Source organism: Jaminaea rosea (assembly GCF_003144245.1).
Source record: "Jaminaea rosea strain MCA 5214 unplaced genomic scaffold BDZ90scaffold_5, whole genome shotgun sequence".
NCBI lineage: Eukaryota > Fungi > Basidiomycota > Exobasidiomycetes > Microstromatales > Jaminaea > Jaminaea rosea.
In genome coordinates, this window is record NW_020289979.1 from 549088 (window position 1) to 562967 (window position 13880).

Here is a 13880-nt window from a genome sequence, read left to right on the forward strand (position 1 = left end):
TCCTCTGACTGCGTGCCCGTCGATGCTACCGCCGCTGCCGTCGCCGAGGTTGAGGCTGCGTCTACTGCCGTCGTGAGCCCGTTGCCGGCGCCATTGATCGAGCCATTGAACGTGGAGCCGGCGAAGCTGACCCTACGTGTCGTGAAGGGCGGGCGTGAGTATCATCCTGTTCATCTGATCTCCTTCTTGTGCCACTCACCTGTACACCAATCCATCACTGCATCCTACGACGACGCTCTCGTCGTCCACCTCGATGCACATAGGGTTACGCTCTGACGTTGTTAGGTTCTCTTCGCCTGAAGCGCTTGCCCAAGCGCCACGAAGCTTGGCAGAGGGGGCTGCTCCGCCATCGGCGATAGCGGATGGCGAGGAGGCGTCGAAGGTGCTGACGTAGATGCTTCGCTCTTCAGGGGGGACCCGCGAGGCAAACCGGGTGGAGCAGATGACGCGACGCTGCAGACGACCAGGGTCCATGTGGTTAGCGCAGGAGATTGGATTTGGTCTTTGCTGAGGATCACTCACCTTCTGCGGATGCACAGCTCCCGTCACGACCTCCGGAGTTTTAAGCACGCTCACGATCCTGGGCGGTACGGCCAGATTGGGAGCAAAGCGACTCTTGGTCTCGACTTGGCCGTCGGTACGTGTTGCCTCGCCAATCGCATCAGCCGCGGTGCTACCGCTCCCGTTCCGCCTCGAGGGAGAGGGAAGGGAAGCAGCTGAAGAGGACGGCGTCATACTTGACAGGCTGGAAGACAGGCTCTTGCTCGACGACGAAGGAGTCAAGCCACTACCTGTACCAACGAGACTCTTGCGCTTGGTTGTACTTGAGGAGGGGGTTGATGGCGCAGTACCGCCAAGCGAAGCGCGCGAAGCTCGCAGGCGCGATGCAGATGGGCTAGCAGCCAGCGATGCGCTTGTTGTGGCCGTCGAGGTGGAGGCTGTGCTGGCGTTGGAAGTTGTCCGAGTCCTCCTCGTCGCACTGCTTGGCGTCCTGCTTGGCGTCGTCGTCGTGCTCACAGCCGACTCAGTGGAGTCGCGCCTTCCTCGCGCTGATGGCGTTTCGGAGCCTGTCGTCTCGATGTGCTCCGCCCACTCCAAATGAACCACGGTCGTCTTGCTTGCGACGGTTATCGAGTTCCGATGCGCCGCGAACCACGTCAGTATCCCGGCCTCGCCGCCTGCAGCCGTGAAATCCTTGAGCATGGCGCCCCACTTCGTGTCCCCTCTACCCAGCTTCGCCAGATGATACTCTCCCACCATTCTCTTTCCCGCAATAGAGAAGCACCTAATGACCCCATCAATAGTCACCGCCACCAACTTGTCGTCCCCCACGAGCGACACGCCTAGACTCACGTTGGCCTGCTGGCCAAAGCGCGCTACTCGTTCGCCAGTACTGTGGTCCCACACACAGATGGCTTTGTCTTGTCCGACGGAGACGACGTGTCGCGAATCAATAGCGACATGCCGGATGCCCCGATTATGGCCCGTAAGGGTGTGTAGGTGGGCGCCTGTGGCCAGGTCGAAGAGGAGAATGCGACCCGTGTCGTAGAGGCCGGCAGCAAGGAGGCTGGGCGTTGAAGAGGCAGAGGAATCGACGAGGAAGTCGAGGCAAGCAATCTTGTCTGCTTTTATGACTCGACGACAAATAGGGGCCACGCTTGAGTCGGACAAGTCCCATACGCGCAGAGTTCCATCATGGCTGCCCGTCACGAGGGTATCCCGGCCGCGCAGCTTCATCGAGGTGACAAAGCCTGTGTGCCCCCTGCAGAACTGGACGCCCTGCCCGAGCCCACGCGACCAGTTGCGCTCGCGAATGTAGAGCTTTTGCACGACGTCGCGCCATGACCGTGGGTCGGAGGGAGGAGAGAGGGCCTTTGCATCGGTCTCAGTCAGCGCGAGGGCGTGGGACCGCCATATGTCTGGATGAGCAGTGAGGGACTGCCATCTCTTGCAGACCAGGGCGCTGCGGAGAAGCTGTACGTGAATTGAAGAAGCAGGTCAGCATGCAAGCTCGTGAGAGATATACCCTCTTTCTTCAACCCACGTCTTGTACCGCCAACCTCTCAAAGATGAGCACCGCCAGCCTCTCTGGCAGGTTGCTGATGATGTCCTTTGTCACCCCAATTTGGCCCTCGATGGTGCGTTTGATGCTCAGCAGGTCGCCAGACATCGCCGCATCCAACACGATGTTCAGCAGCCTAATACGCATCGGTCGCGAAAGTGAGCGGATCCTCTGCTTGATCGCCTCCTCGTCTAGCGCTTCGCCATTACCTAAGGCCATCAAGCTGTCATTGACGCCCTTCACTGCTTTCCCTTCCCCCTCATCATTGCCACCAACAGCACGCTCTACCTCGACCGGTTCATCCTCCTTGTAAAGCACAGATGAGCCCCAGCCCAGCCCTGCAGATGCCTTGATATTCTTAGCGCTGTCGTCCACGAAGAAGAATTTGCTCGCATCATTGACCCTCACAATCTGCGCCGCCGCTGCAAAGTACCCTTTGTCTGGCTTGCAGCAGAACAAGGGTCCAGCAGCATAGTCACAGTAGACTATGCCATCGAAGAGGTGCTCGAGGCCCAGAAGCTTGATGCAGCGGAGGGCATGCGTCTTGTATGCGTTGGTGAGGGCAAAGACGCGGCACTTTGACCGGTCCAGATCCTCGATGAGGGAGGTGAGGGCTGCTTCTGGTTTCAAGAGACCATCGAGCGGAAGGGAGCCGTCTACGCGTCGGTCGTAGTCTAGCGGGTCGATGCCGGAATGGTTCTTGAGCAGGCCCCGGATAGCAAGGCCGTGCTCGCTGTAGTATCGCTGGTGGAGAGCGCCGGCCTCGTCTGGGGGTAGACCGAGGCCGAGAAAGTAGGCATGGATGCGCTCGCCCATTAAGTCGGCGATTCGGGTGGATTTGTGGTAGAGGGTATTGTCTGCCGGCGAGCGGGAGGAGTGAGGGTCAGTCGCCCGCTCAAAGTGAGTCGAGTCCATGCAGCAACAATCACCTATGTCGAACCACACGATGCTGCGCTGGTCACCATCGCTTACAGCCTCAAGATCATCCTCGCTGACATTCAGCCCCACGTATCCTACGCCCGTCTGCTGTCTAATTCTCTCCACCCTCGATGTCGTTGAGCGAGTTGTGCCATTGCTGCACGTTGCCTTCTCGCCGCTCTTCCTTGGCGTTGAAGCCGACACTCTGCCTCTGACAGGCGTCTTTGTCGACTGCGATGCTGAAGACCTCGCTGCGGAAGCAGCAGTTGGAGCAGGAGCCATCTTCCAGGCCTCAACAGCCTGAATGACAGTAAAGAGAGGAGGCAAGGAAAGGAGGGCGAGGGTCAAGCAACACGCAGTCAGCAACGCAGCAACGTCAGTCCGATGTCTGACCCCACGCCCCGCCCTTCGGCGCTTTCGAATCGAGTCTCGCGTTGCGCACGGGGCGCACCATTTTCGCAACCTTGTTGTTGCCTCGCCTTTTTCTTCGCTTGCATCCTCATCACAAAAGGCGCAGCCGGGCCGCTCGTACCTGACGGGCCGTCGCCTTCCCTCACCCAGACGAGTCAGCGCGGGCAGCAGCAAAGAAATAGGCGGCGGTCTACATCTTCACTCTTCTCCCTACACGACCCATAGCCTCGCAGCAAGCCCGCACCTAGCCAAGCAACAATGCAACCTCGCTCTCGCCCTCCCCTCGTCACCATCTCAGCCGGCTACATATCCTATGCTCACACCGTACTAGGATTCTCCGCCTTCTTTGGCGCTCTCATCCTGGGCCTATGCCTACACTATCACAAGATCGTCAAGAATCATGTAGCGGGATGGCCAGACGAATGGTGGCCGAGCGTGAGCGCGACGATCGGCGACTGGCCGCAGGAGCGCTCCATTTTGCAGATCTTCATCGCCCTCATGTCCGGCCCGAGGATTTCCCTCGTCCTTCTATCGGCTCTGCTCGTCTCTCTGTCCAACCCTCAGTCGTTCAGAAGTAAGGCCTTGGCCTCGACAGGGATCCTGCGCACCCTATCATGCGGGGGATGGGTGTATTGCACATCGACCGACCTTCCCCTGATCCACGACGTGGCGATGATCCTCTACCTAGTGCTAACTCCCGTCTGGATGTTCATCTCTTGGGGGTCACTAGCACCGCAGCCGGAGAAGGAGGCGAGGGCGACCGCCCACGACTCGCCCGCCGCGAAGCTGTCCGAGCGTGCTCGCAAGACAAGGAGGAACACCGCTGCAGCTTTCTTTGCCTCTATTCCATTCATGTGCCTCTTCTACTATCGGCATAGAGTACTGGAGATCCCGGGAGCTTACACGACGTACTCGTTCTTTGAATGGAATCTGATCATCCAGGTGAGCAAGGAGGGGGATCAGCAGAAGCCAACCTCGTCTCACCGCCTATCTGTCCCGCTATACAGGACCTCCTCTTCGACCTGTGGTCAGTGTACGACCTCTGCAGGCTGGAGATACATATCGTCGAAGCCACAGAACCGTCACCCCGAGCAACATTGGGAGGTAGCTGGTGGACTGGGGGGACTGCAGTAGCTGTGCGAGACAAGGCGTGGAGCACTTCGCCTGCATCAGCCGCTGTCGCTCAAAGGTACGAGAGGGTCTTGCCGTAGCTGGTGTCTTCATATATCCGAATCACGCTCATCTCCTCATTCATCTGCGCGCCTGTAATCATCAATGGCTCACAGCGTCGCCTCAGATGCGAAAGAGGTCGACGAGATCCTCGACTCGGCAGACGATGAAGCCGACAAAGGGCATCTTACAGTGGAGCTGTCCCCACGACGTCAGGTGTTTGCCTTCCTCTCGGACATCTACGTTGACTTCCTCTGGTGGACAACGCTTACAGCTCTCCACCCAAGCAGTGAGTAGAATGCTGGTTCGCGAACCGAAGTGATGGGAGGCTGACGTCTGGTTCCTCCGTCACAGTCTTCTTCTTCTCCGTCTACAACCTAGCGATAGGCGGGCATGAAATCCTCCTCATCACACAAGTCTTCGCCCTCGGCATTACGCTCATCCCTTCCCTCAGGTGTAAACTGCTCGAAGAGCCCTCCCTACTCGTGACACCGCGTTCCAAGCCAGCCCTCATCGGCCTCTGGGCCCTAAGCCTCTCCTCAATCGCAACGTGGTGGATCCCAGATCCACTCAGTCGCCTTGGCTTCACCGGACTGGCGGCGGGAGGCATCGCTGTCAGCCAGGCCCTCTCGTGGGGCGAAGCGTGGCAAAAGGGAGACAAGGAGGTGCACAGGAGAGTCGTGTCTTGGCTGGTGGGGCTGGCACTGAGCTCTACGGCCAAATACGCGAACCACAGCAACAATCCGCTTTGGCCTTTCATGCATTCAGGAAATGGGGGAAAGCAGCCGATTGGGCTTGCGTTGGCTGGTCTGAGCTTGATCGAGCTGCTGAAGAGACCGGCGAGCTCGACCAACACTGGCACCGGCGGCCGAGCACGCGTCAAGGCGACGAAGGTGGATGAGTTGCAGGCAGCTCTTGGTATGGGTGGCCTCCTCTTCGCGCTGCACACCTTCCTAACCGACTCGGGCACTATGATCGCCTGGACTTGGACAGGCTTTCCCATCAAGGGGTGAGTGGGCAATGTGTGAGCTGAACTCGAGGACTCCTTCTGACGTTCTACTCTGTCGCGTCTCGCAGACCCATGGCTATCCCACATGGCTGGCTGATCCTCGCCTCAACGTCGATTGGCATCGCCACAGCCGCAAGTCGCCCAGACTTCGGCCATCACCCTGCGGTCCTCTTCTTCCTCGCCCTCTGCAATATTGTTCTCATCCTCACACGCAACTGGGTCGCTTTCTTGGCTGCGATCGACACAGCTTTTCTCCTGCCCCTCGTGGCCTTCCCACTGGTACAAGGAGCGCTACGCCATCATCCGCTGCGGATCATGCTCTGGATCTGGCTCGTCGCCGATTTGATGACCTTCTTCCAGGTGCTGACGGTAGCCTACGCTTTTGTCCCCGGCGGAATGCCCTTCAGGGAGAAGACGTGGGCGATGCTCGCGGTGCAGCTCCTCTTCCTAGGGGTGGGATTGCGCCAGGCCCAGCGTAGTGACAGCAAGACTGCGGCTTCCATTTCACACCTCAGCCTACCGCGACCCATCATGCGCTGCCTCATCGCCCTTTTGGCCGCGATCGTAGCGGTCGCAGTCGCCGTCTCCCGCATCAGGCTGGTCGACACCTCGACCATCATTCCTCATCATGCGCACGACGGCTCACGTGTCTTTACCGCAGGCATCCAGACGGTTCACTTCGGGCTCGATCAGCTCTTCCACGACTCATCCCGCCGAATGGCCGACCTCTACTCGGACCTCCAGCTGGATGTGCTCGGCCTCCTTGAGACGGACCTACATCGCAGCGTCTTTGGCAATCGCGACCTGACGCAATACCTTGCCCAGTCTCTTGGTATGTACGCGGACATCGGGCCTTCTCCATTGGGCCATACCTGGGGGTGCGTGCTGCTCAGCAAGTTTCCGATCGTCAATACGACGCATCACCTCCTTCCCAGTCCAGACGGAGAGCTCGCCCCTGCCATCCATGCAGTGCTGGATGCCTTTGGGGAGCACGTCAACGTTTGGGTCTCTCATAATGGGCAAGAGGAGACGCCCGTGGACCGCGAGCTTCAGACAAAGGCAATAGCCCGCGTAGCAAGCGCGACCTATCCCCAGCCCTTCGTCTTCCTTGGCTACCTCGTCACCAAGCCCCATGCAGAGCGACCCAGTCCATATAAAATCCTCTTCGAAGATGGTCGGATCCATGACGTCGAGCCGCTCGACTCCATGCGCTGGTGCCAGTACATCGGCTTCAGGTCCCTGTCCCGTGTCGCCTACATCAGGGTGTCCCGATACACGCTCACTGACACCGAGCTGCAGCTGGCCAAGTTCCGTGTACCGGATATCACAGGCGGTGAAGCGCCCCTGGATCCAAGCAGAGACGATAAGCCTAGACTGGTGAACCACGATCATCCTATGGTCAGGCCGGAATGGTGGTTCCCCACGCACTACATCGATCGCTTTGCGAGCCCGAGCGAGAAGTTCTCTTACACACCGTGGGTCTATCCGCGCTACTACGCGCCCAATGAGGAAGAGGTGGTGGGCGTATAGGTATGAGTGCAATGTAAGGACAGTGGTGGTCAACGACGAAGGACAGAAAGGAGGGAAGTTAAGAAGAGTGCGATGAATAATGGTATTGTACAAGGGAATGCTTAAAAGAAAGAGATCTGCTGACCCCACTGTGGGTTCCCCCTACGTGCTACGGGATCTATAGCCTACTTTCTCGGCCTGCTCTCGCCGAAGTCTGTGGTGGCTGCTGCTGCTGCTGCTCGTCACCTCCCCTGTTCGACCCCCTCATCCGGCTCTCTCTCGTCGTCCACTCCCTTACCGCTCTGGCTAGTCCACGTACTTGCTCCTCAGTGTTGTCCGAGTGGACGCAGATGCGCACCCGATCCCGACCGAGGGGTACGGTCGGGTAGGTGATTGGCCGGACGAGGAAGCCTCGCGATTGCAGGAAGGCGGCAAGTGGGCGTGTTGAGGCGTGCTCGGTGAGAAGAGGCATGATGGGCGAGGGGAGCGGGACTGGCGGCGACGGCGCTGTTGATGTTAATGATGAGCCTGAAGGTGGATCACCCGCATCGCTGTCGTCGCTTCCTATTGCCGCAGCGTTGCAAACAGCTCGTAGCCACATTGGGTCGCCTCCCGCAGGCAATTTTGACGCTTGAGATGACTCAGCACGAGGTTGCAATGAAAGCAGCCCTTCCTCATCCTCTTGCAGCCCGTCGATTGCCCTCAACTCCTCCCTCAGCATGCCACAATTTACATGTAGCCTGCTCCTCCTTGCTGGCCCCTCCTCCGACTCGAGCACATCCAGACTCGCGTGGATGAGGTGCACATTAGCGTGCGGCATGGCCGTAGAGAAGATGAGGGGCCTCGCATAGTTGATCAGGTATTGCCTCGCCACGCTCGACCTGGTAAGGATGACTGCACCTGAGGAGCCAAATCCCTTGCCAAAGGTGCAGACCCGCATGACTTCGGGGTCGCGGCAGACACCCAGCATCTGACAGATGCCTGCTCCTGTAGCCCCATGAACGCCTACGGAGTGCGCTTCATCCACGAGTGTCCAGAATCGCCCGCTGCCTGCGGGAAAGTGGCGCCGAGCAGCGGCTATGAGCTGCGGTAAGGGGGCGTAGTCTCCATCCATGGAGTACAGCGTCTCCACCGCCAGAAAGACGTTTGCCTTTGGACTCAGTCTACCGCTGCTCACAATGGCGTCCATCTGCCTCTCGAAGTCCCGCACATCGTTGTGCTTGAAAGCGACGCAGTGGGCGCGGGAGCGGCGCATCCCGTCGTGGACGCTTGCATGGACCAAGGAGTCGTAGAGGACGACATCGCCAGGCTGAGGGACAGTGGAGAAGAGGCTGACATTTGCCTCCCATCCCGACGGGCAAAGCAAGGCATGCTCTGCATCAAAGAATCTGCAAAGCCTTGCCTCAAGGTGCTCCATTTCCCCTTGACCGTTATTGCCATCGAGGAGGCGACTGCCAGTGCTTCCCCCCACTCGCCCGGCTGATGCTCGGCGCATGAAGGCGTCCTTGAGCGAAGACGATGTGGCGATGGAGAGGTAGTCGTTGCTGCTGAAGTCGGCGAGGTTCGAGGTGGACGAGATCGTCGAAGGTTGGAAGATGGAGAAACGACGTAGCATCGCTTTGGCCTCGCGATCTTTGAGGCGCGCGGCCATCGAGTCGAGGATGCCCATCGCACTGACACTCGAAGATGGCTTTGTCGATGGATCAGGTGCCCTTGAACTAAATCTCCTCGTTGCCGAATAGTTGCGCAGCCATTGATCGATGGCCACCGGTAGGAAATAAGGCGGTCACCGGCTCGGTGCTGGGGTTCAGGGTCAAGATCTTCCTAAGGCCGGCAGCTTCCTTGACCTCAGCCCCACCGGCCAATCGCCCTCGCGTGGCTCAGTCCGTCATCAATCATGAACCCACCTTTGCTTCACCTCTCTTCAATCTAAGTGCGCCTGAGGCAGGGGGGGCGGGGCTAGACTGACAGTGTGGGGGACTACTTGCCTCGCCACATCATCGACTGACTTGTCAAAGACCAGACCAGACTGTCTGTACGAAACACGCGGCTAGCCATTTTACCGTCGCCCGATCTCAAGTCCTACACCAAAGGCTTGCGCAGCCGGTAAGGAACACCCGATTGCCTTCCGTACCAGCATCCCCATCGAGCTCCATTCGCATTGCCCAGACTCGATGCAGTAGACTCATATCGTGGGCTTCGGTGCAATCAGGCTGAATCTAGGAAACGCACTGCTGCTGCCGTCTGCTCGGGAGAAAGTAGAAGGTCGGGGTATCTAGAGCTTATTCGCGGGGCTTTACTCTTGGCAGAGCGGTGAATGGTGATTGGGAGGAGGCAGTGTGGGGAAGCGCGGAATGATCTGCCACGGCAAGACTTCCAAAACAGCCAAGCATGAAGGAAGAAGATGTCACGAGGACGAAGATAGCTTTCTACACAAGACGCTTGGGCGCACTCGCTACGTGGTGGCGAGGATAGGAGAAGACAGGGAGTGCTCCCTGGCGGGATGTAGACGGTACCACGGGCACGGGGAGGAAGGGATCTGATCGCTCCTGACCCGTTCTCGCAATCCAAGCGATGGGATGAGCGAATAAGTTGGCGCACATCCGTTATGCTCTCATCATATGAATCACGTCAATGCAGTTGCTTGCGCGAGGCTATGCTGCGATCGCAAAAGGAGCATCATGATGATGATCGGCGCCCACCAGCAGCAGCCAAGGGTTCAGCAAGTCAAGGGTCAACGAGCGGCCATGGTCTTCCGGCGCGTGTCTGTGGCTGGCTGCTAGGCTGCTGCATGCCGCCTTGCCTGCCCACAGGCAGCTCTCGGCAGACCCGCCTAGCCCGCCAGACGCGGAGGGCTACGAGCCTAGCCTGGCCAAGGCCACTTGCCCGCCTTTTTCGGGAGCCGCCCAGAAAGAGAGGCTCGACCCTTACGATGAAAGTGAAGGGACACGATCTCCGCCCTCACTCGCATTCTGTCACCAAGGCGGGCAACGGGCCCTTCTTTGGACATTCTCCCACGAGCGGAGCCTATCAATATCCTGGTCTACAGTACGACGCTAGCGGCGTGGGCGATTGATTGACTCGCGGTCTGCCACGCTAATCAACGTGTCGTATTGCACTCAGCTTCGACGTCGACTTGTGCTGTTCTTCCTTTGGCCAGGGAAAGAACCAAGCGCGCGAGATACCGGAGGCGAAGAGGCGAAGAACAAGACGACAGGCACGACAATGCCGAAAGCTCGGAGCAACGCAGCAGCAGTAAGAGCAGCCACTGACGTCCGTTCCCCTTTCCCTTTCCCTTTCCCTGGCCCTCGCCCGGGCTGCAGCTGCGAGGCCTCGCTGCTGCTTTCTGCTCCTGCATCATCTCAGTTCGCGTCTGGTCCGCCCGGCTGCTCTTACGAAGGAGGCTTGCTTTTCCGTCTTGTCTGCCTTCTCCGTCCGTCGAGTCGAGGATCTTTCTCGTCGGGGCATTTGACCGGCCGCCTGCCATGCAGCCTGGACCCGCTTGCCCACAGCCAACTGGGACCGTGGCCACGGTCACGGCTGCAACGCATTGATACCACGCAGAACACATCTCAGACTTCCTCCTTTTTCTCTTCATCCCCTAGTCCCTCGCCCCTCGTCCGATTTCCAGGCTTTCCCGCCTGCGGCTCTCCCTCTCCCTGTCTATCCTTACCTCTTCAGAGCCACTCCTCTTCCTCTTCAAGTCATCCCTCCGTCTTCGCATTTTCTTTCTTCCTGCCACCGACTCAGCACTGCCCTGTTGTCCCCGCACTATCTCTCGCAACAATGTCAGGCTGTGGCGAGCCCTACGCTACCGCCACTCTTTATTCGACGAGGACCACGGTTCTTCCCACTGTTGTTGTGGCTACCGTTTCTCCCGCCGCCACGAACGATGACGGCAATTCTGGAGGACAGATCCTCACCACCTTCACTTCCTCCTACACAACTACTGCGCTTCTCCCTACGAGCACCCTCTATGCCACTCCGACCTGCGCCTCGACCACCGCAAGCGCTAGTGCCACTGGAGGCGGTGCAGGGTCGCGCTCTACCTCGGCCGTTGTCCCCACAGGGATGACCAGCAGCACCAAGACGCAGACGCTCACCTCTGCCCTCGCCACTGTCAGCGATGCCGGTGGACGTCAGTCCGTCGTGTACGTCACCTACACCCAGACACTCGCCTCTCCCCAGCCAGTCTACGTCACCACCGTCATCCCGGCTGCAGCTGAGACGTCGGCGGCGGGTTCTTCTTCGTCCGCGTCCAACAAGTCGACACACAAGGGCGCTGTGATTGGCGGAGTCGTGGGAGGTGTGATCGCCCTCGCAGCGCTCTTCCTTCTCGTCCTCTTCTGCCTTCGCAAACGACGACATCAAAGGGGCCAAGTCTCCCTCGACGAGCTCTTCAGGCGATCAGCAGGCGGCATGCGTGGTGACCGTGGCGATGACGATGAAGAGGATGGGCGCACCATAGCGGGCGTTTCGCGCAACAACTCCGGCGCATCGACTAAGGCTGCAATGGCTGGGATGGAAGGAGCAGGGCCTGGCGTAGTGAACATCGAGGACGAAATGGTCGAGGGCCAAATCGGCAATGGTATCGTGCCTACCCTAGGCCGCAGTGCGTCAAAGGGCGCCACTTTGTCGCCTACCTTTCCCTTGTCCATCAGCACGACGGCAGCCAATGGCAGTGCAGCCACGGGCCTTCTTGCCCGCTCTGGCAGCGAGAGTAGCAAAGCACCAACGCCTTACAATGTCACGCCGCCGTCAGGTGGTAACAGCGACCCCAGCACGCCCTACGAGGACCCACAGTCTCCTCCCTTGGCCGATGCTAGTATCATGGCTTTCGTAGGTGGGCGACCAGCTTCCTACGCTGGGCACTTTGGCTCTCCACCCAGCTCTCCGAAGGCAGCCACACCAGGAGGTACGACGGTCGCTTTGCCGCCAGCCGTATGGTCGGGAAGCAGCTCCCACCAGCAGCCACAGCACTACCCTACCCTGTCTCGCCCGCGTTCAGTCGGCAACATGGATCTGCACTTTATACCCTCGTCACGGCCAACCAGCCCAACCTACTACGCAAATGGACCACAGCAGCCACGATCGCCACCTCTGTGCCCTACCTCGCCTCCCTTTGTCGCTCCTGGCGGCCAGCATCGTCCCAACCTCGGAGGGCCGCAACGCTCCACCTCGCCGCCGCCAAATGGTGCAATGTGGCGCTCGCCTCCACTGAAAGCTAGCTCACCACCTTCAACAGCCAATGGCAACCCACACCGCACACCCAGCGGAGGTTTTGCTCGTGGACCAGACGGATCTGCTCGTCTCGGCAAAGGCAACCGTACGCTCAGCTGGGGAAGTGGGAGCATGGCACAATTGCAAGCCCTCACGTCTTCCACACCTTCATCGAACCAGCAGCAGCCGCAGCAGCAGCAGCAGCAGCAAGAGCCCAGCTTCGGTGTGCAACCCCGCGGCCCGCGACATTCCACACAGTACCAGCCTCGCAGACAACAAACTGCCTCCCCCCCGCCTCCCGGCACGCACAGCGCTGATTGGCCGCCGAGCCGATATGGGCATCTTGACGTCGCATTTGGTGCTGCGCGCCCAGCAGGAGGATCTTCAAATGGCTCATCCGCAGCGAGTACCCCGCCCGCTACATCACCCAATCCCGCGTCAACACCGACAGAGTCAGCAACAGGGCTGACCGGCAGCGAGACAGTCCGCAGCGTGGACTCTTCAAAGTACTGGAAATCGCCCATTGACTCTACATCCCCTCCACTGTCGCAGCAGCAGCAGCAGCAGCCTGCTCTCGCTCAGCCAGTCGCAAAGCACGGCTCTGCCACCCCTGTCGAGGACGATGAAGACACTTCGGCGGCATTGGCAGCGGAGAAGGCATTGTGGGGTAGAAAACTGTTCGTGACAAATGCGGAGGATGAGTCATGATGGTGCCCCTTTGTATTTACCTCTACGTCATAGACAGCAATGCAGATGGAAGAGGTGCTTTGATTGCTATTTGGAGAATGTGGTGGTCTGGGTGTGGCTGTGACTGTCATGATGGAGAGTAGGTACATTGAGACGACGATGATTGTCTTCATCGACCATTCGACGGACAGCGAGCGTCGCGCTGCCAGCCTCTCTATTTGGCTTCTCCCATTCTCTACTTCGCGACCTCCTCCGTCTTTCCGCTCAAATCAACGTCGTCATCCGGCTCCCCCGTGTGCCACAGGTAGTACCACCTGACCGTCTCCAAGCGCTTGCAAAGCGCCTCCACCTGCGCCTTCCTTGCCTCTTGCGTCTCCTTGAGCTGCTTCTTCGCCTTGCGCGACACGAGCGCCGTAGCGCTGGCCGTGGCACTCGAATCCCCATTCTTTGTCGGCGAAGTAGACCCTCCAGCCCCTCCAGAAGCCTTCTGCTGCGCAACAGCGATTTCTGCATCCTGCTGCGCCTTATTCTCTTCGTAATCCTTCTGAGCTGCGCGATAGCGGAGGAAAGCGATGACTTGCTTGATGCTGGGCGGATAGTTTGTGCCCATGAACACCGGACCGGCGGGAATGGCTGGTGGGGGTGGAGTGAGATCGCTTGTGGACGATGATGTGGATGAGGAGGAAGCAGCGCGCTGCGACTTGTCCTTGCCCTTACTTTCGTCTTCGTCCGGCTGCTCGATTAGGACGATGGGGCTGCGAGCCTTTCCGTCGAATCTGGTGCCGCGGCCCTCCGTTTTGAAGTCCAGGCTGTCCTCTACCTCTTGCTTCTCGCCATCGCCCGTTTGCGCCGCCATTGTAGGCTTGACAGGGCTCACATTGGATGCTGTACCCG

General features: G+C 59.2%; 4 protein-coding genes across 4 annotated transcripts; 2 read left to right on the top strand and 2 right to left on the bottom strand.

The window, feature by feature from the left end:
- Positions 1–26: 26 nt before the first annotated feature.
- On the bottom strand, positions 27–3318 carry BDZ90DRAFT_161790 (hypothetical protein). The gene is made up of 4 exons (XM_025503615.1): positions 2992–3318; positions 2045–2919; positions 523–1974; positions 27–453 (listed from the first exon to the last, which is right to left on the bottom strand). Exons 1-4 carry the CDS (start codon positions 3260–3262, stop codon positions 196–198), a joined length of 2856 nt encoding a protein of 951 aa, XP_025362698.1. The 5' UTR covers positions 3263–3318; the 3' UTR covers positions 27–195.
- Positions 3319–3649: 331 nt separating this feature from the next.
- BDZ90DRAFT_259912 (hypothetical protein) lies at positions 3650–7100 on the top strand (the record flags this gene model as incomplete). The annotated part of the gene is made up of 5 exons (XM_025508204.1): positions 3650–4333; positions 4399–4580; positions 4678–4850; positions 4916–5570; positions 5639–7100. 5 exons carry the CDS (start codon positions 3650–3652, stop codon positions 7098–7100), a joined length of 3156 nt encoding a protein of 1051 aa, XP_025362699.1.
- On the bottom strand, positions 7015–9104 carry BDZ90DRAFT_231849 (PLP-dependent transferase). The gene has a single exon (XM_025506027.1). The coding sequence runs from the start codon at positions 8746–8748 to the stop codon at positions 7258–7260; it is 1491 nt and encodes a 496-aa protein (XP_025362700.1). The 5' UTR covers positions 8749–9104; the 3' UTR covers positions 7015–7257.
- A 1419-nt stretch (positions 9105–10523) lies between these two features.
- On the top strand, positions 10524–13270 carry BDZ90DRAFT_231850 (hypothetical protein). The gene has a single exon (XM_025506028.1). The coding sequence runs from the start codon at positions 10866–10868 to the stop codon at positions 13005–13007; it is 2142 nt and encodes a 713-aa protein (XP_025362701.1). The 5' UTR covers positions 10524–10865; the 3' UTR covers positions 13008–13270.
- Positions 13271–13880: the final 610 nt, after the last annotated feature.

What these genes read in the sequence shown, in the direction of transcription:
- BDZ90DRAFT_161790 (XM_025503615.1), bottom strand. Translation starts at nt 3,262, where the DNA reads ATGGCTCCTGCTCCAACTGCTGCTTCCGCAGCGAGGTCTTCAGCATCG. An exon ending in CATCGTGTGGTTCGACATAG is followed by an intron (nt 2,920 to 2,991) that starts GTGATTGTTGCT and finishes GCTCGCCGGCAG; the next exon opens with ACAATACCCTCTACCACAAA. An exon ending in AGAGGTTGGCGGTACAAGAC is followed by an intron (nt 1,975 to 2,044) that starts GTGGGTTGAAGA and finishes ATTCACGTACAG; the next exon opens with CTTCTCCGCAGCGCCCTGGT.
- BDZ90DRAFT_231849 (XM_025506027.1), bottom strand. Translation starts at nt 8,748, where the DNA reads ATGGGCATCCTCGACTCGATGGCCGCGCGCCTCAAAGATCGCGAGGCC.
- BDZ90DRAFT_231850 (XM_025506028.1), top strand. Translation starts at nt 10,866, where the DNA reads ATGTCAGGCTGTGGCGAGCCCTACGCTACCGCCACTCTTTATTCGACG.